General features: G+C 33.0%; 1 protein-coding gene and 1 long non-coding RNA gene across 2 annotated transcripts; one reads left to right on the top strand and one right to left on the bottom strand.

Annotated features, from left to right (window-relative positions):
- Positions 1–1,842: 1,842 nt before the first annotated feature.
- LOC107953026 (pleiotropic drug resistance protein 3) lies at positions 1,843–25,863 on the bottom strand. The gene is made up of 23 exons (XM_016888252.2): positions 25,400–25,863; positions 22,294–22,420; positions 21,891–21,976; positions 21,714–21,798; positions 21,473–21,632; positions 21,305–21,381; positions 21,158–21,211; positions 20,945–21,035; positions 6,741–7,042; positions 6,386–6,664; positions 5,981–6,294; positions 5,745–5,905; positions 5,543–5,655; positions 5,301–5,454; positions 4,991–5,193; positions 4,578–4,907; positions 4,120–4,410; positions 3,837–3,920; positions 3,608–3,741; positions 3,209–3,436; positions 2,720–2,891; positions 2,387–2,641; positions 1,843–2,221 (listed from the first exon to the last, which is right to left on the bottom strand). The coding sequence occupies exons 1-23, from the start codon at positions 25,687–25,689 to the stop codon at positions 1,955–1,957; spliced, it is 4,257 nt and encodes a 1,418-aa protein (XP_016743741.2). The 5' UTR covers positions 25,690–25,863; the 3' UTR covers positions 1,843–1,954.
- Positions 14,132–15,473, top strand: LOC121232253 (uncharacterized). The gene is made up of 2 exons (XR_005930599.1): positions 14,132–14,187; positions 15,195–15,473. It is a non-coding gene; the product is annotated as an uncharacterized lncRNA (long non-coding RNA).

The raw sequence follows: 25,863 nt of genomic DNA, 5'->3' as shown, positions 1-25,863 counted from the left end.
AATAAACAAAGCATTCTGAAAAATAATTAAAATCACCACAATATCCAGCTAGAAAAGCCTAACTTTCTCTATGCTTAGTGACGGTAGGAGAGGTATCTTTGTAACCATTATTTTATCTCTACTCTTTGATCTATGCTTTTGGTTGGGCTAAATTATAGGGTAAAATGCTTTAAATATTTTTGGTATATTTACAATTTAATATTTTTATTTTTTATTTTCAAGAATTTAGTTGTTCGACGTTTAAATTTAAAAATTTAGTTTCAATTGCAAATATTGTTAAATTTCTTTTGTTAAATCTGTTAATATGACGTTTAAAAATTAAAAACAATACTCATTTGATAGTCATGTAACAAAAAAAATAACAATGGACTTGAATTTAACAATGTTAATAATTCATAAAAATTTATGTCAACATTTTAATCAAAATAAAACATTTAGACTAGTTAATACATTATAAAAAATAAAATATAAAAAATAAATCTCAAATTTAAATAAAAAATAAAGGGAAGAGTTATTTTATAAAAAAAAAAAACAATGGGCAAGTGTTATGTGAGCGCCAAGTGTAAATTTAAGTGCGGTACAAGGATCAAAATTGTTATGTGAGCGCTAGGCAATATATAATTAAAAAAACAGAGGTTACAGTTGAATCATATATAAAAGCAATGGGCACCATGTAGTGTTAGAAGATCTTAGGGCTTCCTTTTATCGATTTATCGTAATTAAATTGTTGTTTGCCAACACTGTAGCAGAAAGAAATTTCTAGTTGGGGATGATTTAAACTAAATCCAAATTATATATAAAAGTATCTTTTCTTTCTTTTTAATCATTAAGAAGTATTTTTTTTCTAATATTTAGCCTTTATATTTTAATTTCAAATAATTTAATATTTTACTTTTATGATCAAAAAATTAATATCTTTAATTCATATGTGACTTAAAAAACCTTTTTAACATACATAAAAAAAACTTATTCAATATAATAAGTTAGAATAAATATTTTAAAAAAAAAATTTAATTTTAATACTTTAATCAAAATAATTAAGAGTATCAAACTTAATTATTTGAAATTAAATTATAAATAATGGTGCAACTAATATTTCATAGTAAACGAATTGATACTGCTTCAACTACTCTGGAACAGAGCCGAAGGTATTTAAAGAGGGAGTGACAGGTTCATATTTGCCACACCAATCGGTAGGGCAACAAATATGCAGATGCTTTAAAATTGTGGGCTTCAACATTGGATTGTAGCACAGTTTTATTCGGAATGTGCACTAGATATGGAGCATATTGCCTGTTGCCTATTCCCTATTGCCTATGTAATTACTTTTGAATTATTTTCCCGGCTCCCTCTTCATAAAAAATTTTAAGTTATAAATACTAAATCATAAATTTAAATATAGTAAAATGATCCTAACTATTATTTGTTCTAAAACATTGTATATAGCTAACACAATTCACTAATTAAATAAGTTAGGATTCTAAAAATATATATTTTAATTTAATAGAAAAATAACCATTGTAATAAACATCTAATAAATAAATTTCAATCCCTCTATTAAATATTAAAAGTATAATAGATAATATTTGATACACTATAAATGAAGTTCTCAAATTTCGAATTAAAAGTTTGACAAGTGTCTTATAAGAAAAATATATGTCAATGTTTTAAGACTACTTTTGAAATATAAAAAAATACATTGTTAGTAGTTGATTGAATTTTAGCTTGATTGGCATGAACATTATTACTAATATAGGATAATATGGATTTAAGTGCGCTTTAAATCATTTAAAATGGGAATAAGGAAAGAAGAAATAGGATAGTGTTTGCTAATTTGCTATGTAAATCTTGAAGAGCAAATTCTTATACAAGATAAACTTTATTTTAACATGAGTTTATAGATAAAGATGTCTCGGAATTTAGAAGGTAGCAACAGCATGACGTTATTTATAGTTCACCTCCTTTGGAATTTAAGCTTAGCCATAAAATATGTAAAAATAGAGGCAAAGAAAATCGGGTAAGCACACAGTAAAATAGCTGTAAGGGGCAGATCCTTATGTTTGAACCCATAGTGATTTTCTAAGAACGTACTGATAGTTTTGCGTTCTCCAAATGCTATGATTTCCTGATTGATATCTCCATATTGAGAAGTAAGGAGACCTCTCAGTGCCCAAGAAGTTGGAACCATCCAATAGAACCAAACCCACCATTTAGGCAACACCTGCAAGAGTCAAATGCATCATATTTCAAAGTAGACCTCTTAATTACACTTTGTACTATTTCAAATTCTTATTTGCATATCAAAATGTAGCCAACAGATGAGCTTTTATTTGAAAGAAAGAAAAGCATTGTAGTTTTGGTTTAGCAAAATATGAAATAGGCTTACAGGTTGTGGTACGAGAAAACCAGAGAACAAATTCACAATCATGATCCAGTAACTCCCAAATATTGAGGCCACTTGGTAAGTTGGAGACAAAGAAACAATGGCCATGCCCATGTATTTGTAGGTGAGCAAAGTACAGAAAATGTTATATAAATACCAAGATACTTTGAAAGCTGATCCATACAAGTTGACTGTCGGATATGAAATTATCAAGAACAAAGTTGCTTCAAGGAAAACATATGGTATTTCAATTATGACCTGCAATTGCAGAAGTGAAAGTCTATTATCAACCTATCGGAAACCCAAAATAAGTAGGATGTAGGAGTAGTTTTGGACCTGTGCTAACGAATGTACTTTAGACGAGTACATTCCAACAAAACGTTCTCTGTACTCGATAGTCCGCTGACTAGTTATGATTGGAAGAACCGAAAACAAGTTGCTTGCTCCAATGCAAACGATAAAAACATACGTTGATCCCATTATGTTGAAGAAATCCTGGTCATTATCTCTTCAAGAAAGAGGATCATGATTTCAACATAATGTCATATGCTTAAATTTAAATTTAAAAAGTAATAACTCAGCTTTTGGATAAACTCTCTATGCATATTGTTTAACCAAATTCAAACACTAAAATAAGCGATAAGAAATCATTGTAACAGTGATTTTGATTGTATGATTTTAGGGGTAGAAAGAAAATCTTGATGATGATGCTCCAGGGATGAAAAAAGAAGTATATTTCTGAATATCTTTCGTGGGGAGTTTAAGTGTTTAACAGAGAGGAGATATATAAATACCAAAATTTAAAGAAAATATCAAGTAGCTTACACTTTTTGCCCTTTGTTCCAAAGAAGTGCTCCATATAACACAGATGATACCATGGCTAATATCATGCGCCCCAAGTTATATGTGGGGTTTCTCCAATAAGACAAATGTTGCTTCCAGAGGCATGCTTTGAATTGTTCCCATCTATTTTGTGAAAAGCGTGTAGAAAAATGTAGTTCCTTTGAACCCTGTGCTGGAACTCTCGACTCTTGAACTAGCTCTTTGTTTCTCCTACTCAAAAAATTTCCAATATTATGTAGTGGAAATATATAATTTCTAAGCATTTTATATCTTCCTTTTTATTTTGAGGGGTGATTGTATGATTCAAAGGTCCTAAATATATCAATTATGGTCAAGCTTGAAGGCCATAAAAAGTGGTTTGACTTATCATGGTGAACTTACTGATACAAATGAGATTCTTTGTAGATATGGGCAAAATCCACTCCCAGTTCAGCTTCAGAAGAAGGTTTTGTGACCTCTAACATCCACGTCGCTGGATTGTAGTTGTCTTTTATTTTCGGCACTCCTGGTATTCCCTACTTGATGTTTTTTAAAAGCATTAATATATATTTTTCTTATTGATTTGGTTGGTGGATGAGTGCAGAATCTACGGGATGTTAATTTGGATTACCTCAAAGTATTCGATAAGCTTAAAAGAATTCTGGCCAAGTTCTCCAGAATATATTATTTGCCCCCCTCTTTTCATCAAAATAATCTGCAACATGCATTTATGATATGTGATATAGAATAATCATGCCAGCCAGGAAGGATCAAAGTTATATAATAAATCAAGTTTACACGATAAACCACGGAACCTCATAATGACGTTGTCAGATAGCAAGTATATGTTGAGAACAACTTTTGGAACAAGAGTTTAACAAAATAAAACATTTATGCATGCATCACTTAGTTACCTCGTCGAATGCCTCAAAGATGTCTATACTTGGCTGGTGAATGGTACATACAATGGTCCTCCTAGTATTAACTATATTCTTCACCACTCGCATGACAACGGCAGCTGCTCTAGCATCTAAACCGGAGGTGGGTTCATCCATAAATATTATTGATGGATTAGAAACAAGCTCTACTGCTATAGTAAGTCGTTTGCGTTGCTCTGCAGATATGCCACTAACACTAGGGACGCCAACTAAAGCATTTTGGATTTCATCAAGTTCAATCATTTGAAGGACCTCTAACACAAATTCCTGTTAAATGCCAGAATCAAGTACGCCTTTTGATAAACTTTCATGGTAAGATGAGAAGTTTTGTCTTGCAATGACTTCTTGTTTGATGTCTTGCAAAATGACTTAATGTTTGATGTTATAAATCATATTGGTTTATGAGGATTTCCATAAAGTTTGGGCACTCTTACCAATCTTTTCTGCCTTGGAATCTCTCCTGGTAGGCGTAACCAAGCTGAGAAAATCACTGATTCCTTTACTGTTATTTGTGGAGTGTGTACGTCAGTTTGCTCACAGTACCCCGATACTCTTGCATATGTCTCTTGGACTTTGGGGTATCCTCCAACTCTTATATCCCCTTCACTATAGCCTCCGGTTTTTCTTCCCGAAAGAACATCCATCAGTGTTGTCTTGCCAGCTCCACTGGCACCCATCAAAGCTGTAAGAACGCCAGGTCTAAATGCACCGGAAATATCTTGAAGAAGATGTAGTTTCTTATTTAAGACTTTCTTTCTAAATTTCTGGAAAACAAATAAGATAAATTGAAAATATTTCTAATCACACTGAAAATATTAAGGATTCTGTTGATAAATCAAATTGTTACCTTGGGAGTATCCACAAAGTAATGCACATTCTCAAATGATAGTGTTATAGGCACAAAAGGTAAAACCATACTCGTAACTTTTGATGCTACATGAACACCAGGCAATTGGTTTTCTTGCATGGAATTGCTCAAATCTTCTTTTCTTTTCAGATAAGAGAACCTTTTATGAGAAACAATAGCTTGAGATGTCCGAGTCCCTTGTGCTGCACGAATTATCATTCCTCAAACATAACTTAGAACTACAAATGATTAAATTCTTCAAATTTTTTTTTATCATTTTTTTCTTGAATCCGCATGAAATCAAACTTACGCTTTGAATAAGTAAGAGCCAAGGTGAATGCAGTGTTAACAAGAAACCACATTCCCATCAAAGCTGCAACTGATATCCAGTAGAAGTGTTCACCAAAGTTTAGCCCACGTTTTAGTAGAGTCTGATGCCCCAAAGTCTCATTTGAAGATGAAAGCTGAAAGGGAACAACACGACCAGAAAACATGGAATAATAAGTGCTGATGTTTTGACCTTTAATTAGATACAACCATGGGTAATTTTACCTTTTTTACCATTTGCCACCTCGGAGACAGAAATTCATTCACTGAGATTCCTATTTCTGTATATGAGACAGGGGAGATCCAAAAGCCCCATTTTATCCAAGAAGGCATCGATGCTGCAGTGAGGAAACGTCTACTATAATTACATGAATACTTTGCAAAAATTGAACTTGGAATTTCTTCATGCTAATAAGGTTGGCCTTACGCAGGGGTATTATGAAGCCACTAAATAATAATGTTGCCATCACTGTAAATTGACTAACAATTGATGCAACGGATAGTGTTTGAAATACAACAGCAATCAATCGATAAATTGAGAGTGCCACTTGATGAAGAAGGAACTGGATGAAAAGCTGACGGAAGAACCTAAAAGTAACATATGGACTTAGAAAACTTATTGAAAATTATATTTCTAACATAACAGTAGAAAAATTTCCTAACCTTTCTGGTTCTGGACTGTAGCCAACCCCAAAATATGTAAGAGTTGTCCAAAGAAAAGTATTTAAAAATGAGAATGGAATCTTTAGAATAGCTGAAGGAATCGAATAAGCCCATGAAGGATAGAAGTAAAAATCTCTTTGCTTGTAGAATATGCCAAGCCTGGAATTAGTAAGTGCCAACTCTGGAATTCCAATGGTCAGAAGTCTCAAAAGACCAAAAAATAAGCAAGCCATGAACTTGCTTACATGGAACTCATCAATCTTCATTTGTGTGCGTATAAATATTGACACAGCTACCAATGCCCCAAAAATAAGCTATAAGAAGAAACCACCCAAGGCGTGTAAAAGTATGTTTATTAATAATTTTTCATATCCACATTGATTCATAAATCAATAGTCATGCTACCTGTGATGATTTGAGCACATACAAACGCGAGTGACGCTTAGTAAGAAGCCATTCCCTAGACAAACATGCTTTGAATAACTCCCATTTTCCCAATGAATGGATGTTAAATGACAAAGCATTCTTGTGATTCTCAGTTTTGTTGAAGGGTGTGTAGATTTCTTCATGTAGCCTCTGTCCATGAAACTCCTTGAATGCAGCTATAAATTTGTCAGTAGAAACATAACTATAAGGTCGGTCCCTATGAAACCAGTATTGTGCTTGATCTTTTTCGGAGAGTACCTATTGTTAAATAAATCCATTTTAAAACAATGTTTCAAGAATTCAATGCAAATGTTTTCTATTTTGAAATACATACTTCTTGCAAGAAGTCAGCGAGGCCTTTTCGTTGTGGGCACCTAAAGCCGCAATATTCAAAGAACTCTTGAACTTCACTCCGAGGTCCTTGGTATAAAATTTTTCCTTCTGCCATTAGAATAATGTCATCAAAGAGTTCGAAGGTCTCTGGAGTTGGTTGAAGAAGTGAAATTAAAATCGTGGCCCTTGTTATATGGGCCAATTGTTGCAGACAGGTTACAATTTGAAAGGTGGTGGAACTATCTAAGCCGGTTGATATTTCATCCATAAAAAGTGATTTGATCGGGCCAACCATCATTTCCCCTGTTAAATGAAAACATTAAGCAATTATTACAAATTACAAAAAAAAAAGAAAAAAAAAAGGAAGCAGTTATCACAATAATTTAATTTTCTAACTAGTAATTTTGCTGATCATATTTCATGAGTTTGCTTTTACCACACTTTCTTTTTCCTTTTTATAGATTTTGCTAATAAAGTGCCATAAGGACATTTTCTAAAATCGTTACTTATGGTAATCTTCACTAAAATTATGAATAAAGTAATATATTGTTGCGGAAAGGATCGATTCGAGAACTCCGATATGACTACAAGTAAATTGACCGGAACGAAAAATAAAGTGAACACAAGGATTTACGTGGTTCGGCTTTAATGCCTACGTCCACGGGCAGAGGCGAAAAGAAATTTCACTATAACAAGATGAAGATTACAAGTGTTTTACACTCAAGACACAACCCGAGAACCTCACAACTCTCAACCCCTATAGAAAACCCGAAAGCTAAAATCCTAGCTTTCAAAGAACAAGCTTTGCTCTCTCTTGGTTTGGGATGATAAATATGGCTAATGAACCTCTCTATTTATAAGAGAGTTCAAGGACATAATTGTCCAAAACTTTGGCAAAGATTTGTGGTTGAAAATGGACACCAACAACCATCCACTAATCCACTACCACCAACAACCCACTACCAACAACAACAATCCACTACCAATTTTAAGCCATTTCTTAACAAATCTCCACCTTGGCTTGAAATTTACCAAGCTGAACATCATAGTGAATTCCTCGAACTGGATCACCTCTTCCAAACGCCTCTCTGGCGCTAATCAATCCCGAATACCTATCAAGTCCAAGCAATGCTTGAACTTATATGCAGGGATCACCTTAGTTAACATATCTGCAGGATTCTTCTCGGTAGCAACCTTGCTGATAACAATGTCACCTTGCGTAACATGTTCCCGAACAAAATGATATCTGACATCAATGTGTTTGGTCCGTTCATGAAACATCTGATTTTTAGTCAGATGTTTGGCACTCTGGCTATCGCAAAATACAACAGTGAAATCCTGTTGTAAACCCAAACTGCTTACTAGACCTTTCATCCACAATGCTTCTTTCACTGCTTCTGCTAACGCCATATATTCCGCCTCAGTCGTAGATAAGGCTACGGTAGACTGTAACACAGCTTTCCAACTAATGGCTCCTCCAGAATAAGTGAAAACATAACCCGTCAGAGATCTTCTTTTGTCCAGATCTCCAGCATAATCAGAGTCCACATAGCCCGTGACACTGCTAGTGCAGTCACTCTGATCATATACCAAGCATAAATCTGCAGAACCTCTCAAGTACCTGAGAATCCATTTCACGGCCTGCCAGTGTTCCTTGCCAGGACAACTCATGTATCTGCTGACCACACTAACTGCATGTGAAATGTCTGGACGAGTGCAAACCATTGCATACATCACGCTTCCAACTGCACTCGAGTATGGAATGTGAGACATTTGCTGCTTTTCTTCATCAGATTGTGGTGACAACTCTGCAGAGAGTTTGAAATGTGGTGCCAACGGAGTACTCACAGTTTTCGCTTTATCCATGCCGAAGCGTTGAAGAACCTTTTCAATGTAGTTCTTCTGCGACACACGAAGCTTGCCCGCCTTGCGATCTCTGTGAATATCCATGCCCAAAATTTTCTTGGCAGCACCCAGATCCTTCATCTCGAACTCACCACTCAACTGCGACTTTAACTTGTTGATTTCCGACATGTTTTTGGAAGCAATTAACATGTCATCAACATACAGCAACAAATAAATGTGCGAACCATCTGAGAGCTTCCGATGATAGACACAAGCATCATAGTCACATCTTGTGTAACCATGCTGAATCATGAAGCTATCAAACCGCTTGTACCACTGCCTTGGGGATTGTTTCAATCCATATAAAGACTTCTTTAATAGACAGACATGGTCTTCTTTACCAGGAACTGTAAAACCCTCTGGTTGACGCATGTAGATTGTTTCCTCGAGCTCACCATGCAAGAACGCCGTTTTTACGTCAAGCTGCTCAAGTTCTAGATCAGACTTGGCCACCATGGCAAGTAATACACGAATGGAAGAATGCTTTACGACTGGGGAGAAAACTTCATTGTAGTCAATCCCCTCTTTCTGAGTGAAGCCTTTAGCAACCAATCGTGCCTTGAATCTAGTTGCTTCAACCCCTAGGATGCCTTCCTTTTTCTTGAAGACCCATTTGCAACCAACTATCTTCTGGTTACTTGGCGGCTTAACCAACTCCCAAGTATGGTTCTTGTGAAGAGATTCTATCTCCTCACTCATAGCAATTGCCCACTGTGCCGACTCATCACACGTGACAGCCTCATTATAACTGGAAGGTTCTATACCAATGGACTCCGCCACACTGAGCGCGAAAGACACCAGATTAGCGTAACGCGGATTTGGTTTGATTTGTCTCTTCGTTCTTCCAGTGGCAATGCTATATGGTTTTTCTTGAGGTGACTCATCTTCATCGGAATCTTGCACCTCAACTTGATCATCCTGGACTGAAGTACCTTCCGTAGGAATTGGAGCGTCCACCTGACACTCCACCTGCTTCTCAACACCGTGATCTCCCATTCTATCTGACTCCTCCTTTTCCCGGGAATTTGTGGTGGATCGAAGCATGGATGACTCATCAAAAGTCACATCTCTGCTGATGATGAACTTGGACGAAACCGGATCAGGACACCACAACCTGTATCCTTTCACCCCTTGGCCGTATCCAAGAAATATGCATTTCTTCGCCCTCGGTTTGAGTTTTCCCTCATTTACATGAGCATACGCAGGGCAGCCAAACACTCTTAAACCAGAGTAATCAGCAGGAGAACCAGACCATACTTCCTCAGGAGTCTTCAGCTCAATAGCTGTTGACGGAGATCTGTTAACCAAATAACAAGCAGTATTAACAGCTTCAGCCCAAAATTCTTCACCAAGCCCAGCATTTGATCGCATGCAACGAGCTCGCTCCAAGAGAGTTCTATTCATGCGTTCTGCAACTCCATTTTGTTGTGGTGTTCGACGAACAGTGCGGTGTCTCACTATTCCTTCATTTTTGCAGAACTCATTGAATTCACCTGAGCAAAACTCCAAGCCATTATCCGTCCGGAATCGCTTGATCTTCTTTCCTGTTTGATTTTCGATCAAAGCTTTAAATTGCTTGAAGTTGATGAGAACCTCATACTTGCTCTTCAGAAAATACACCCAAACCTTTCTCGAGTAATCATCGATAAAGGTAAGCAGATATCTGTAACCACCTTTAGAAATTGTCGGAGAAGGCCCCCAAAGGTCAGAATGGAAGTAATCCACTGTGCCTTTTGTCTTGTGAATCCCAGTGCTGAACTTTACCCGAGTCTGCTTACCGAAGACGCAGTGCTCACAGAAATTCAACTTTCCTGTACACTGCCCAGACAATAATCCTCGTTTGCTTAGCACCGATAAGCCTCTCTCGCTCATATGCCCGAGCCGCATATGCCATAACTTCGTGGTGTCAGAATCTAGATCATCTGATGATGACACTCCCGCAACACCTGTAACCGAGGAACCATCGAGGAAGTAAAGGCCCCGCTCCAAATTACCACGTATCACAGTCAAAGCACCCGAGAATACCTTGAGAACTCCACCTTCAGCAGAGTACCGAAAGCCTTTCTTGTCCAACGTACTCAAAGAGATCAAATTTTTCTTCATTTCTGGAATGTGCCGAACATCAGTTAGAGTTCTAACAATACCGTCAAACATCTTTATACGAACTGTGCCAATCCCCATGACTTGACATGCGTGGTCATTTCCCATTAGTACTGAACCAGAATGCTTCTCGTATGTTGAGAATGCATCTTTCGAAGTACTTATATGAAATGTAGCTCCCGTATCAAGAATCCATCTCCCACCAGCGTAAGAGTCGGATACTGCAAGAACGATCTCGGCATCACTTGAAGAATCTGCATCAGCTACATTCGCACGATCATTTTGTTGCTCCTGTGATTCTGATTTCTCCTTCCTTTTCGGACAATCTACCTTCATGTGCCCGTACTTCTTACAGTAGTAGCACTGTATTCTCTTCTTGGACTGCGATCTAGGATGGCTTTTACTTGAACTTCCACCCTTTGCCTTGGATCTTCCTCGAGCAACCAAGCCTTCGCCTTCATTGTTTTCGACCACCTTACCAGTGATTTTCTTCCTCAACTCACTGGAACTTAAGGCATTTTTCACCTCCTCTAGAGTCAGGTCATCACGACCGTACATCATTGTATCAACAAAATTCTCATACGAGGGAGGCAAAGAACACAAAACAATTATTGCTTGGTCCTCATCATCGATTTTGTTATCGATATTATTCAAATCCATGATAATGGAATTGAATTTATCCAGGTGCTGGGAAACAGGTGTACCTTCCTCCATCTTCAGGGCATAGAGTCTTTGCTTGAGGTAGAGCCGGTTCGTCAATGACTTCGTCATGTACTTGCTCTCTAACCGGAGCCACAAACCGGACGCGGTTTTCTCATCCGCTACTTCTCGTAGCACTTCATCTCCTAGACATAGCAGAATAGCACTATGTGCTCTTTCTAGCATGTCATCCTTTTGCTCTTCCGAAAGCGTGCTTGGTAATTTATCTTTACCAGACAATGCTTTTAGCAATCCTTGTTGAACCAGCACTGCCCGCATCTTGATGCGCCATAAACTGAAACTATTTTTCCCGGTAAATTTCTCGACATCATACTTAGTCGATGAAACACTTGTAGCCATAATTTGGAACCTTTGAATGAATGATAATATTTTCTTCCTGATGTGAAAGATCAGACAAAGCTGCAGTCACAGGGCAATTCAGAAAATATTATCACTCCTTCAACTACGCTCTGATACCAATTTGTTGCGGAAAGGATCGATTCGAGAACTCCGATATGACTACAAGTAAATTGACCGGAACGAAAAATAAAGTGAACACAAGGATTTACGTGGTTCGGCTTTAATGCCTACGTCCACGGGCAGAGGCGAAAAGAAATTTCACTATAACAAGATGAAGATTACAAGTGTTTTACACTCAAGACACAACCCGAGAACCTCACAACTCTCAACCCCTATAGAAAACCCGAAAGCTAAAATCCTAGCTGTAACAGCCCAATTTTTAGTAGTGTCAGAATAGTGATTTGAGATCACTAAAATTGATGAAAAAGTTAGAAAAAAATTTATTAATTAATAATTATAAGTTAAGTGTGATTTTAGAAATATTTTTTAAATCAGTGAATTTTGTGATTTAAAAGAAATTATTAGGTAAATTGGGTCGAAAACGAGGTATCGAGACCTCGATATTATAAACTGAGCCGTAAATATTTTTATAAATATTTACGGAGTGTCAATAGGATAATATTAAAGTTTCGTTAAGAAATTTTAATGTTTCGATAGTTAATTATGAAAAAGGATTAAATTGCAATAGGGATAAAAGTTTAATTATAGATTAAAGAAAAGTTAAAGGACCAAATAGGCAATTATGCCTTTTTCTAAAGTTGAGGCGGCATAACAAAAGAAAAATCTAAGATATTTTTAATTTAAAATATATATTATATTATACATGCGTAAGTAATAATTATGTTTTATATTATATTATTATATTATTATATTATTATATATATGACAAAGAAAGAAAGAAAAGAAACAGAGAGCAAAACAAAACAGAGAAGGGAGAAAGAAAGAAACAGAGAGCAAAACGAAACAGAGAAGGAAGGAAGGAAAGAAAGAAAGAAAAGAAAAGAAAAAGGGAAATTTAAGGTTTTAAGGTTCCAAGCTCAATTGGTAAGTCAAATTAAGTCTTTTTCTTATAATTTTTGAGTTTTTGGAATCCTAGAGATAAATACTACTTGATTTATGTTGATATTTTGAAAGTTAGTAGATTGTTAGACATGAGTTATGTTGAATTAATTGATGAACTAGAGGTTAAAATGATTGAATTTTAAGTTAGAAGTTAGTAAAAGATTGATTTGTAAAATAAAATATAAGTTTTGAATTGATAGGGATTAAATTGAAAGAATCCCGAAATTAGGGATTTATGGGGAAATTGAAGAATTTAACTGAGTTTATAGTAAGAATTAAGAGAGAATATAGAGTTAGAATGCAAAAATAAAATTAGTATTGATAAGGGATTAAATTAGAATTTGATGTTGCCATAGAAGGGAAAAATGTTCAGAATGTTATAAAACATAAGAATAAGAGATGAAGTTTAATTTCCGAGCCTTGGGGCAAAAATGTAATTATGTAAAAGTTTAGGGGCAAAATTGTAATTTTGAAAAAGTTAGAGTCGAGGGCTATTTTGATGAATGTGATTATTAAATAAGTTAAATTTACTATTTTAGATCAAGAAGTACGAAACTCGAGGTTAGACAAAGGGAAGAATAAAGTTGAAGCCTAAGTTGGTAAATTTGGCTATAATTGGTACCGAGGTAAGTTTACAGTAAATAAATGCAATATTCTTTTATTTTACATTATTATTGTCAATTTCCAGCATTTATATATTTATGTTATGAAAATATTTAAAGTCGAATTTAAGGTGAAGTGACAGAGGAAAAGTGTTAGAAAGCTCCGGTTGAACCCTAGGAATGTTAGGATATTAGGGTTGACAGGACAGAACAGAAATGAGCCATGTAAGTCCATATTAGAAATATGGCTTTGGAGACAGGATTGAGCCATGTAAGTCCATATTATATATGGCATTGGAGACAGGAATAATTCATGTAAGTCCATGTTAAAGACCTGGCATTGGCAGGATATTGATAGACAGGAACGACCCTAGTATCCTTAGTATTCCGAGTGGTTCAACGGGTCAGGGTACGAGTTAAATTACAGTGAATTAACAGCAAAGGAAAAGTAGATTATATTTATGAAAACGGAAAGGTCAGGTAAGAAAGAAGGTAAGGGAATAAAGAAGAAGATAGAAATTGAGAAGTAAAGAAATTTATGATGTTAGATGATATTATGCATAATTATCCATTATGTTGAATGTTGTGATTTATTTGCTTGTAAGCTTACTAAGCCTAGTGCTTAATCTCTTTATTTTCTTCTTCTTATAGTACTTATCTAGCCACTCGGGGATCGAAGGAAACGTCGGAGGCCGATCACACTATCAAAGAAATAACTCGGTATAATTAGACGTTTTGTTTTGTGTATGGCATGTATAGAAACTTAGCTACTTTTGGTATAATATGAATAACGAGTGATGTGTAAGTAGTTGATGATGTATGGTTATTAAAATGATTAAGGATGAAGGTGTTTGTTGTTATGAAAGATTAAGTGATAAATTATGCATGGAAATCATAAAAGGATAAAATTTTGCAAAGAAACAGAATTCAGGCAGCACAGTGACGTGAATTTGAAAAATCACCCAAGATAGTATAAAATGAATTAGAGGGTGAATGATATATGGAATTAAAGCTTGTTGAGTCTATTTTCATGGAAAAATAACGGTGTAGGAAAAAGAAATTTATATTTTAAGATATGTGAATTTTAGTAAGATAGGGTCAGAACTGTTTTTGGAGTCCCCTAATCTGAGTTTAGAAAATAATTACAAATTGTACAAAAATGGTTATGAGTTGAAATTTACATGCTTAGATTCCTTAATGAGTCTATTTTCTATAGAAACAAGTAAGAACTTCATATGAAAATCCTATAGCGAGAAAACTTATTTTTAGTGACTAGAGGTCAGGGCAGTCTGGTGGTGACACAGGGGAGACTTTAACTAATAAACTGTACTAATTTGCTGAACAAAAAAATTCTAAAAATTTTATGGTGAGTAGATATATGAGTCTAGTTTCAGGGAAAATTTACGGGATTAAATTTCGAGTTCTTTAGCTCAAGTTATAATTAATTTAGTAACTGCTGCGCGACTAGACAGATTTGCTGCGAATAATGAAATAAATTTTCAAACCTAGTTTTTATGCTCCGAACTGGTAAGATAAGCCAAGTAATGCCTCGTGCTCGACTCCAGAAACGGTCTCGGGTAAGGGGTGTTACATTTATTGGTATCAGAGCAGGTTTAGTCGGTTCTCGGAAATACTCAGTAAGAATAAGAGTCTACCTATACATGCCATACTTATATATTTTGATAGTGTGACGACTCCTGACGATTTTAAAATGTTTTCTTTTATAGTTATGGATCCTGAACGAGCTAGTACAGATGAAGTAGAGAGTAATGCACCTATTCCCGCAGAAGGGACGGTGCCATCAGATGTTATATCAGTCCCATATTTCCTAAGTGTTCTGTTTCGTCTACTGGGCCTCTGCTAAAAAAAAATGTTACAAGATAAAAGATTATCTTTGATTCAATGATGAATGATTATAAAGGAAAAATAAGTTACAAAGCTGTGAATAAAGAAGTATGTATTTGTAATAAAATAATTTAAAGTTGTGAATAAGTAAATGTTATTTAGTTCTGTATGGAGATTTAAAATAGTAATCCTTATAGATAAGGATGAAAATATACATTTATACACTTAAAAGAGTAACCTTGATAAATGAGAAATGTTTTACTAATAGACAAAAATGTCTCCAATTGATCTAGTTCCGACAGTGATGAAAGTGATATTTGAGTATTTGATAGAGAAAGGGGAGTTGCCTATATGAGTAAAGATTTATAAGGTATGAAATGAATGTTTGTAATGAATATATTGACGATAAAAGTCATGTTATGTGTATATATATATATAAGTATATATATAAGAGTCAAATTTTGAGGCTTTACGACCTTCACCCCCTCACCTGAACAATGGAATTGACAAGAATTGTATTCGTTAAGTTTACAAGTGTGTAATTGAAGAGTTCAATAATTGAAGGAATAATAATGCAGTCAGAATTGTGGATGGGATAGCAAGTAAAGAGAGTTCTAGAAAGGATATTAGATTTTTTTTTAAATGATTATTGGGATTTGCAATGTCGCTATTAAGGAAGAAGCTATTCACGAGTAATTGACTTACTCAGGTATAAAATTTAAAGAGCAGGTTAATCGGAATTTCTTTTGAATTGATTTCTTTAATGATTGGGATAATGCGAGATTATTGATGACTTTAGTAATCAGTGGGATTGTGTTGAAAATTGCAACCATATCTGAATGCAGTTGTTATAGTCGGGTATCTTACAACGATTTCTTCTGGGTATTCTATATGGGTATTCTATATGCTCTTTTATCCTCAGAGGTATATGCAATTATTTATTTTCAGATATGATTCTTATCATATAGCAAGGTTGGCTAATCATATTGTTAGACAGAATTATTATTAGTCTGGTTGATTCATGATCGGGATTCCTCTATCTTTCTTTGGTTTTCTAATCTATTATGTTCGATGGAAGATTTGATGATAAGACTCATATGAAGCTATTTTCTACTTCTACTGGTTGAAGCTCCGAATTATATATATGGAATTTATATTGTCTTTATCACAACTATTCCTAGTACGTACAAGTGATATTCTTCTTTTGGATTTTCTCTGGGATATCATCGATCTCTTTATCATTCAATGTGGTTTTTCTTCTCGGAAATTTAGTATAGCTTCACATCTTGGATTTTATTATCTCGGTTTTCTTATTATTCTTATGGTCTAATCTTATCTATTAACCATGGTTTATCCGTACAAGATATTCATTGGCCGGAGGTAATTATATTTATTACTGTTATAAATCTTGGTTTGATCATGGGAACTCGGTGATATGGATCTCAAATTATAGAAGTTGTATTACTGCACTGGTTGTTATTGAGACTACTTCGGTTTTCTTCAACTATTTTGGAGTGCATTATTGATGTTGAAGTATTGTTCTATCTATACGGTTGGAACGTCAGTTCTATTATGGCATTATGGTTTTTAATCTATCTGATGATTGTGGCTTCGGTATAGTTTAAAGCTTCGATGTTAATGATTGAAATAGTTTTATTATATATATAATTCCTTTCTAGTTTTCGTGAAAGGGTTGACATCGGCAAAAGTATAGATGGAGGAAGATTGAGCTCAAACTTGTATTTTGGTTTTCATTTCTCAGGTAATTCTGAAATTATGTCAACAAGTCAATAATGGAATGTCAAAATTCGTTTGAGTTAAATGCTATTTGTGAAAATTTTCGATTGGTGTTCCGAGAGGATTATGATATATGGTATATCTGGATTGTTTTGACAACAAGAAGATTGGATTATTCTGAAATGTTATTATCTGATAGATAAAATCGACTCAGTTGTTTTAATCAGAGTGGGTTATTCATTGAAAAGTTAATTGAGTTATAATCAGTGATGGAATCAGTACATCTTGGGTCTCCACAATGGGTTTAAATTATCTGTTTTCTTCTCGCTGGATGGGTTTCCAAGGACTTCGTTCAAAGGTATTAAATAAGATAATTCGAGTTTCTCAGTTATGTTTCGACAGACAATTACTGGAAATTTCTTAGTAGTCATACTACTAGTGAAAAAGTGATGGCAAGAGAACATCAGAGTTACTCAGTTAAGTTCAGGCATAGTATCAAGTTCTAAAATGAGTTATGATATGATCTCGGAAGTGATATGAGTTATGATTAATTTTTATGGACTTCAATTGAAAGGGTGGAAGAAAGATTTGACTTAATAGCCTGTATCAGGTGAGAAATTTCGAGGACGAAATTTTTTTTAGGGGGGAAGAGTTGTAACAGCCCAATTTTTAGTAGTGTCAGAATAGTGATTTGAGATCACTAAAATTGATGAAAAAGTTAGAAAAAAATTTATTAATTAATAATTATAAGTTAAGTGTGATTTTAGAAATATTTTTTAAATCAGTGAATTTTGTGATTTAAAAGAAATTATTAGGTAAATTGGGTCGAAAACGAGGTATCGAGACCTCGATATTATAAACTGAGCCGTAAATATTTTTATAAATATTTACGGAGTGTCAATAGGATAATATTAAAGTTTCGTTAAGAAATTTTAATGTTTCGATAGTTAATTATGAAAAAGGATTAAATTGCAATAGGGATAAAAGTTTAATTATAGATTAAAGAAAAGTTAAAGGACCAAATAGGCAATTATGCCTTTTTCTAAAGTTGAGGCGGCATAACAAAAGAAAAATCTAAGATATTTTTAATTTAAAATATATATTATATTATACATGCGTAAGTAATAATTATGTTTTATATTATATTATTATATTATTATATTATTATATATATGACAAAGAAAGAAAGAAAAGAAACAGAGAGCAAAACAAAACAGAGAAGGGAGAAAGAAAGAAACAGAGAGCAAAACGAAACAGAGAAGGAAGGAAGGAAAGAAAGAAAGAAAAGAAAAGAAAAAGGGAAATTTAAGGTTTTAAGGTTCCAAGCTCAATTGGTAAGTCAAATTAAGTCTTTTTCTTATAATTTTTGAGTTTTTGGAATCCTAGAGATAAATACTACTTGATTTATGTTGATATTTTGAAAGTTAGTAGATTGTTAGACATGAGTTATGTTGAATTAATTGATGAACTAGAGGTTAAAATGATTGAATTTTAAGTTAGAAGTTAGTAAAAGATTGATTTGTAAAATAAAATATAAGTTTTGAATTGATAGGGATTAAATTGAAAGAATCCCGAAATTAGGGATTTATGGGGAAATTGAAGAATTTAACTGAGTTTATAGTAAGAATTAAGAGAGAATATAGAGTTAGAATGCAAAAATAAAATTAGTATTGATAAGGGATTAAATTAGAATTTGATGTTGCCATAGAAGGGAAAAATGTTCAGAATGTTATAAAACATAAGAATAAGAGATGAAGTTTAATTTCCGAGCCTTGGGGCAAAAATGTAATTATGTAAAAGTTTAGGGGCAAAATTGTAATTTTGAAAAAGTTAGAGTCGAGGGCTATTTTGATGAATGTGATTATTAAATAAGTTAAATTTACTATTTTAGATCAAGAAGTACGAAACTCGAGGTTAGACAAAGGGAAGAATAAAGTTGAAGCCTAAGTTGGTAAATTTGGCTATAATTGGTACCGAGGTAAGTTTACAGTAAATAAATGCAATATTCTTTTATTTTACATTATTATTGTCAATTTCCAGCATTTATATATTTATGTTATGAAAATATTTAAAGTCGAATTTAAGGTGAAGTGACAGAGGAAAAGTGTTAGAAAGCTCCGGTTGAACCCTAGGAATGTTAGGATATTAGGGTTGACAGGACAGAACAGAAATGAGCCATGTAAGTCCATATTAGAAATATGGCTTTGGAGACAGGATTGAGCCATGTAAGTCCATATTATATATGGCATTGGAGACAGGAATAATTCATGTAAGTCCATGTTAAAGACCTGGCATTGGCAGGATATTGATAGACAGGAACGACCCTAGTATCCTTAGTATTCCGAGTGGTTCAACGGGTCAGGGTACGAGTTAAATTACAGTGAATTAACAGCAAAGGAAAAGTAGATTATATTTATGAAAACGGAAAGGTCAGGTAAGAAAGAAGGTAAGGGAATAAAGAAGAAGATAGAAATTGAGAAGTAAAGAAATTTATGATGTTAGATGATATTATGCATAATTATCCATTATGTTGAATGTTGTGATTTATTTGCTTGTAAGCTTACTAAGCCTAGTGCTTAATCTCTTTATTTTCTTCTTCTTATAGTACTTATCTAGCCACTCGGGGATCGAAGGAAACGTCGGAGGCCGATCACACTATCAAAGAAATAACTCGGTATAATTAGACGTTTTGTTTTGTGTATGGCATGTATAGAAACTTAGCTACTTTTGGTATAATATGAATAACGAGTGATGTGTAAGTAGTTGATGATGTATGGTTATTAAAATGATTAAGGATGAAGGTGTTTGTTGTTATGAAAGATTAAGTGATAAATTATGCATGGAAATCATAAAAGGATAAAATTTTGCAAAGAAACAGAATTCAGGCAGCACAGTGACGTGAATTTGAAAAATCACCCAAGATAGTATAAAATGAATTAGAGGGTGAATGATATATGGAATTAAAGCTTGTTGAGTCTATTTTCATGGAAAAATAACGGTGTAGGAAAAAGAAATTTATATTTTAAGATATGTGAATTTTAGTAAGATAGGGTCAGAACTGTTTTTGGAGTCCCCTAATCTGAGTTTAGAAAATAATTACAAATTGTACAAAAATGGTTATGAGTTGAAATTTACATGCTTAGATTCCTTAATGAGTCTATTTTCTATAGAAACAAGTAAGAACTTCATATGAAAATCCTATAGCGAGAAAACTTATTTTTAGTGACTAGAGGTCAGGGCAGTCTGGTGGTGACACAGGGGAGACTTTAACTAATAAACTGTACTAATTTGCTGAACAAAAAAATTCTAAAAATTTTATGGTGAGTAGATATATGAGTCTAGTTTCAGGGAAAATTTACGGGATTAAATTTCGAGTTCTTTAGCTCAAGTTATAATTAATTTAGTAACTGCTGCGCGACTAGACAGATTTGCTGCGAATAATGAAATAAATTTTCAAACCTAGTTTTTATGCTCCGAACTGGTAAGATAAGCCAAGTAATGCCTCGTGCTCGACTCCAGAAACGGTCTCGGGTAAGGGGTGTTACACTAGCTTTCAAAGAACAAGCTTTGCTCTCTCTTGGTTTGGGATGATAAATATGGCTAATGAACCTCTCTATTTATAAGAGAGTTCAAGGACATAATTGTCCAAAACTTTGGCAAAGATTTGTGGTTGAAAATGGACACCAACAACCATCCACTAATCCACTACCACCAACAACCCACTACCAACAACAACAATCCACTACCAATTTTAAGCCATTTCTTAACATATATTAACTAACAAGTTTGCTTGGATATACCACTAATGTCTGCCTTTAAGCATCTAGTCTTCATATGTTTTGTAAGTGAACTTATATAAAGTTATCAGCGACCGGTATAGATTACAAGCACAAACCTGTCGTCAGCCTTTTCTTTTCACCGCCAGAGATTCCTCGGTTCATTGCATCCCCCACTATTGTATCAGCACAATTATCCAGTCCTAAGATCTAAAAATCATAAATGGCAGCAAAATCTTTAGGGAAAAGCCTATTAATTCGCAACAAGACTTGGAAACTATGATGAAAGTCAAAATGAAGTGGACTACACTTCTTTTGTTTATGCGAATAACCTTTAATATGTAGTCTGTCTGAAGTGTTCTCTTTAATCCCTCTACTGAAATTGCCTGCCAGCATAGATTATTGTCAAAGACAGCAACAATGGAAATGGTCCATTACCGTGTTAGATAACTGAACCATATTCTTGCAAAACTGGTTACCTTCATATAGGTGTCTATATCAGGTTCTGGGATGATCCCAAGTAGCTTCTCCCGTCTACTGAGTTCTTTCAAAATATCTTCAAATCATAAACAAATTTAAATGATGAATATAATGGTAAGAAGGGTTGATTGTTAATGTAAGATGGAGAACAAACAATATACATGTACCTGCTCTGTTCCCAATGCCCTGACAACGTGCTGAGAAGTCGATTGTCTCTCTTACAGTCAAGTCAGAACAATGCAAGTCGTATTGACTTATATAAGTCAACGTTTTGTGAGGAACAAACTCACTCAACTTGTAACCATTATAAGAAATTTCCCCTGAGACCTGAACGTAAAAAAACCCATCATAACCATTCTATCACGCATCCTTGAAGCCATGAACTGGTTAGCTAAGTAAGAAACGAACCTTGAGAGACGGGTCATGCTTCCCTGCAAGTGTCTGCAAAAAAGTTGTTTTTCCACAACCGGGAAGGCCAAGCAACAGCGTCATCCTGCTTTAACATTAAGGTTTATGAACAATGTTATTGCCCAATTATTTCAAATGAAGAATAAAAAACCGAAAAGGCACATTGTCGATATTTACCTGGACGGCCTTATGATGCCGCTCACATCGTCGAGAATCTTGATCTTGTTTGGTTGAGACACGCATCGATTAACGTTTCTAATAGCCTGCTCAACATAAAATATCTCCACATCACTAGGACCTTATATCAATTATAATAATTGTGCATAATGGATTTAAATTTGGCATTGTTGGTTTAGACAAATGTTTTAGTGTTTTTTTTTTATTCCACTGTAATGAATTTTTAGTCCTAATACGTGCGTATACAATGAATAATCATTTGTACTTATATTACACTTAAATGTACGGTATAATAATGAAAATTTCAAAAAAAAAAAAACTATAAAGAAATCGAGATTTTTTTTAAAAAAAATGGGCTACTTCAATACAAGCCAAACTATAATATGCAATGTCAAAAACTTACAGAGAATAGGTTTGTGATGGTGTTCCAAAGAGTAGGGATATGGGGCTTTCCATGAACCACTTTACATTCTGCTTCCACATTCAGATTCTTGAATCTCACTTCGATTGTTGGCAATTCCAAACCCACCCTATGGACTCCATGTCAGTTTTAATCATTAGACCTCCAAGATAATAATAATAATTTGGATAGCATCTGAATCTTTAAATCTATAACTATATATAAAAAATAACATACACAATTACTATAGCAAATATTATAGACGTGAGGCTTTAATAGTTTGACCTGTGGCATCTTTTCACTATTTTGGTGTCTCTGCTCGGTGGGTAAGGAAGGGAGAAATGGAAAGAAGAAAGAAGTGGAGAAAGGGAAAAAATTATGTTTATATTTGTGCTTTTTATATTATGTATTTTGTAATTTATATATAGGACTTATTATTATTTTTATGTATATTTTTCAAATTCAATTATATCATATTCATTTTATTTTTGTCGTGCCACATTTTAATTATTTTATTTTATCTTTATTTTCATAACTTATCATCCTTAATTTTAAATTTACTTTCATAAAATAATAAAAGATTAAATGATAAATTGATACATCTTTTCTTTTTTCTTTTTTCTTTTTTTAAAAAGTGATATTTCAACTATTTTTTTCCCAATTAATATATATGTCACAAGTGTTAGTCAACAATGGTCAATAATGATGTGGCTTAAATACATAGCGACACGTGATATAGAGAGCCACATAAGCACTTCCTCTTGACTAGAGGTAAGTATTTGTTCGACTAGAGGTAAGTATTCGTTTGAGTTGAATCGAATCAAATCAAAAAATTTTGAGTTAGTTGAGTTGACGAGTCCTATTTTGTAACCGAACTCAATTTGAATTTTTTCAAATTGAAATGAATCGAGTCAAGTCAAGTCGAGTCGAGTTAACGAATCCTATTATTTATACTCAATGTTGCGTTTACATGAACAATTATTTAACTGGTAGACGAAGTACAAGATTATTTAACTACATAAATAATATAGTGGTTTTGCCTTTTAACTTAATAATTTTGACTTTTAACTTTAGAAAATGTAAACATTTATCGAAATGACGTAGTTTTGCCTTTTCTTATTCGGATTTTTGGATAACTCAAATTGTGTAATTCATATTCGAGTTAAACCAAAAAATTAATTTTTTATTCGAGTTGATCCGAATAACTCGAACTATTTAACTCAAAATTTAAATTTTTATCGAGTTTTTCGAATTGAATCAGATTTTATTCACCCCTACTATTAACTATCATTGATCCATCAACCCTGATCAATTTTTAATCTAAATATTTTATTTTTTAAATTTATATATATTGAATTTTTAATTTCATATAATTATATATAATTTTATTTTATATATAGTACTTGTTACATATAATAACTTTTAATTGGTTGGAATTGTTTTAGCGGATGTAATGGTTTGGAGTTATTTAGGTAACAAAAGTACCACTTCTAATAAAAAAAATTAGATATTAATTTAAGAAAATTAATATAATTAGGTAGAAAATTATCATTTAAGTCAATATTAAAATGCGAGATGCAAATCAAATAATATTTTTCATCAATTTCATGACACAACTTTTATATTTGTTAATGCCTTAATAATTCACTTTATGTATGTTTTATAATATTTAAGTACTAGTTTTTTAACTCGTGTATGGGTCACATGTTTATTTGAACGATGAGATTTATTATATTTATGCTAAAATTTATCATACAATATCTTAAAAATCAGTAATATATTAATTTTTTAAATAATTTTCAATTTTTACATTAGAAATAGAAGTTGTTTTTGGATTAATTATTTGTTGTTTTTTTGTAAAGTATAATTTATTGGTAATTAAATGGGAGTTTACAAAGAACAATTTTTTTAAGCAATAAAGTATTTGTAAATATTTAATGAAAAACGTATAGAAATAAAAAAAATTAAAATAATTGTTAATACATAAAAATTGTAATACAAATTTCTGTAATTTTATTTTAACTTTTATATAATAATAATAATGGTTAGAAAAATAGTTATTGATGCAAGGGTTTAAATTTTAAAAAATTTAATTTTTTTTATGAAAAAAGTAATAAGTAATTAGAACCATATGATATATAATTAATAATTTAAATTCAAACATAAATAAAAATTCAAATAAAAAAATCTAATTGAATGAAATCAGGATGAAATTGAATCAATAAGGACTCATTTGAAATGAATGTAAGACTAATTGGAAGAAAATGTCAAATTACTAAGATGTGCGGCACAATTTCATAATTTCCAATGATATTTATTCTAATATTTTTATTTTAATTCCTTTTTATATTACTTACTTTTAGATAACTCTTAACAATTTACCTTTTATAGTAAACTATTACTCAAAAAAATAGTTTAGTTTTAATTGTGGAAATTATAATAATTTAATATCATAATATTCCTTTTAAAAAATCATAATATAATTATTGTTAGCAATATATATATATTATGAAGGACATTTTATTTTAAAAATAAAAATTTTAAAGTATAAATATTTATATTTCCATTTTTAGAAAAAAAAACCCTGTAGTATATTAGATATATGATTTGTGCCGTGTTTATTCTATTTTATAATGTGTTGTATTTTAATTTTTTTTATTGTAATTTTTATTGGATCTCAATGTATCTTTTAATTTGCATGATTGATCATAATTTTCAAAATTAATTTTAAATTAAAACGAATAAATGGATACAAAATATTCTAATCCAAACATGTAATAAAAAACATATTTGGATGATAGATATTTGAATTTAAATTTATTATTAAAAGAGAATAAAATAAATTAAAATAATAAATATTCGAGTGTTTAAATTTGAATATCATCCAAATCCATATTATATAAAGTTGAAGTTAAAATTTTTGATAAAATTTGAGGGTATTAAAAAAAAAAATTTCAAACAACTAAAAAGGTTAGGCAACTCTTTAATAATGGTTATAGTAAACTTAAATTGAATGTTTGCTTAAAAAGCAAATTTCTGATTTGATAATAAAAACAAGTTAGATATTTAGAAACGTGACGAAAAAGAGAGACAAGTTTGAATATCTTGCCTGGCCATTCTCTCTTTCAGTCTGTTTAGCAGGTTGAGATGGTCCTTATCGATTACGGTAATAAGATGGTCAATAAAACCACGGCGTTCCAACGCTCTAAGCTGGGTAACATCAATCACCTTCATGCCTAAATCCTCGTCTTTGCCAGCATTTAACAACTTTTGATCAAACAAGGAGGTTCTAATCCGCTTCACAGTGGGTAATCTTTCGATTGCAGCCCACTGCAACTCCACTTCATCATCATCCATGCGTCTCTCCAGCTCAGCTACTTCCACGCCATTTTCCCCCATATTCTTCTCTGTTGCCAAGTTATAACAAATTGTATTCCTTATAGTTCATAGTTTGTGCCGAATCGATATTATCCTTGATTTGTTTTGTTATGTTGTAGTTGAAGGGTGAACCACCTTGTATATATACTTATGCAACGTGAAAGAAAAAACAGCAGGTTTTACCATTTCTTCTAT

Source organism: Gossypium hirsutum, chromosome A07 (assembly GCF_007990345.1).
Source record: "Gossypium hirsutum isolate 1008001.06 chromosome A07, Gossypium_hirsutum_v2.1, whole genome shotgun sequence".
In the NCBI taxonomy this organism is placed as follows: Eukaryota; Viridiplantae; Streptophyta; class Magnoliopsida; order Malvales; family Malvaceae; genus Gossypium; species Gossypium hirsutum.
This window is presented reverse-complemented; position numbering and strand designations above follow the sequence as displayed.

What these genes read in the sequence shown, in the direction of transcription:
- LOC107953026 (XM_016888252.2), bottom strand. Translation starts at nt 25,689, where the DNA reads ATGGGGGAAAATGGCGTGGAAGTAGCTGAGCTGGAGAGACGCATGGAT. An exon ending in GGGCATTGGGAACAGAGCAG is followed by an intron (nt 21,382 to 21,472) that starts GTACATGTATAT and finishes TATGATTTGAAG; the next exon opens with ATATTTTGAAAGAACTCAGT. An exon ending in ATGTGCTCAAATCATCACAG is followed by an intron (nt 6,295 to 6,385) that starts GTAGCATGACTA and finishes TTCTTCTTATAG; the next exon opens with CTTATTTTTGGGGCATTGGT.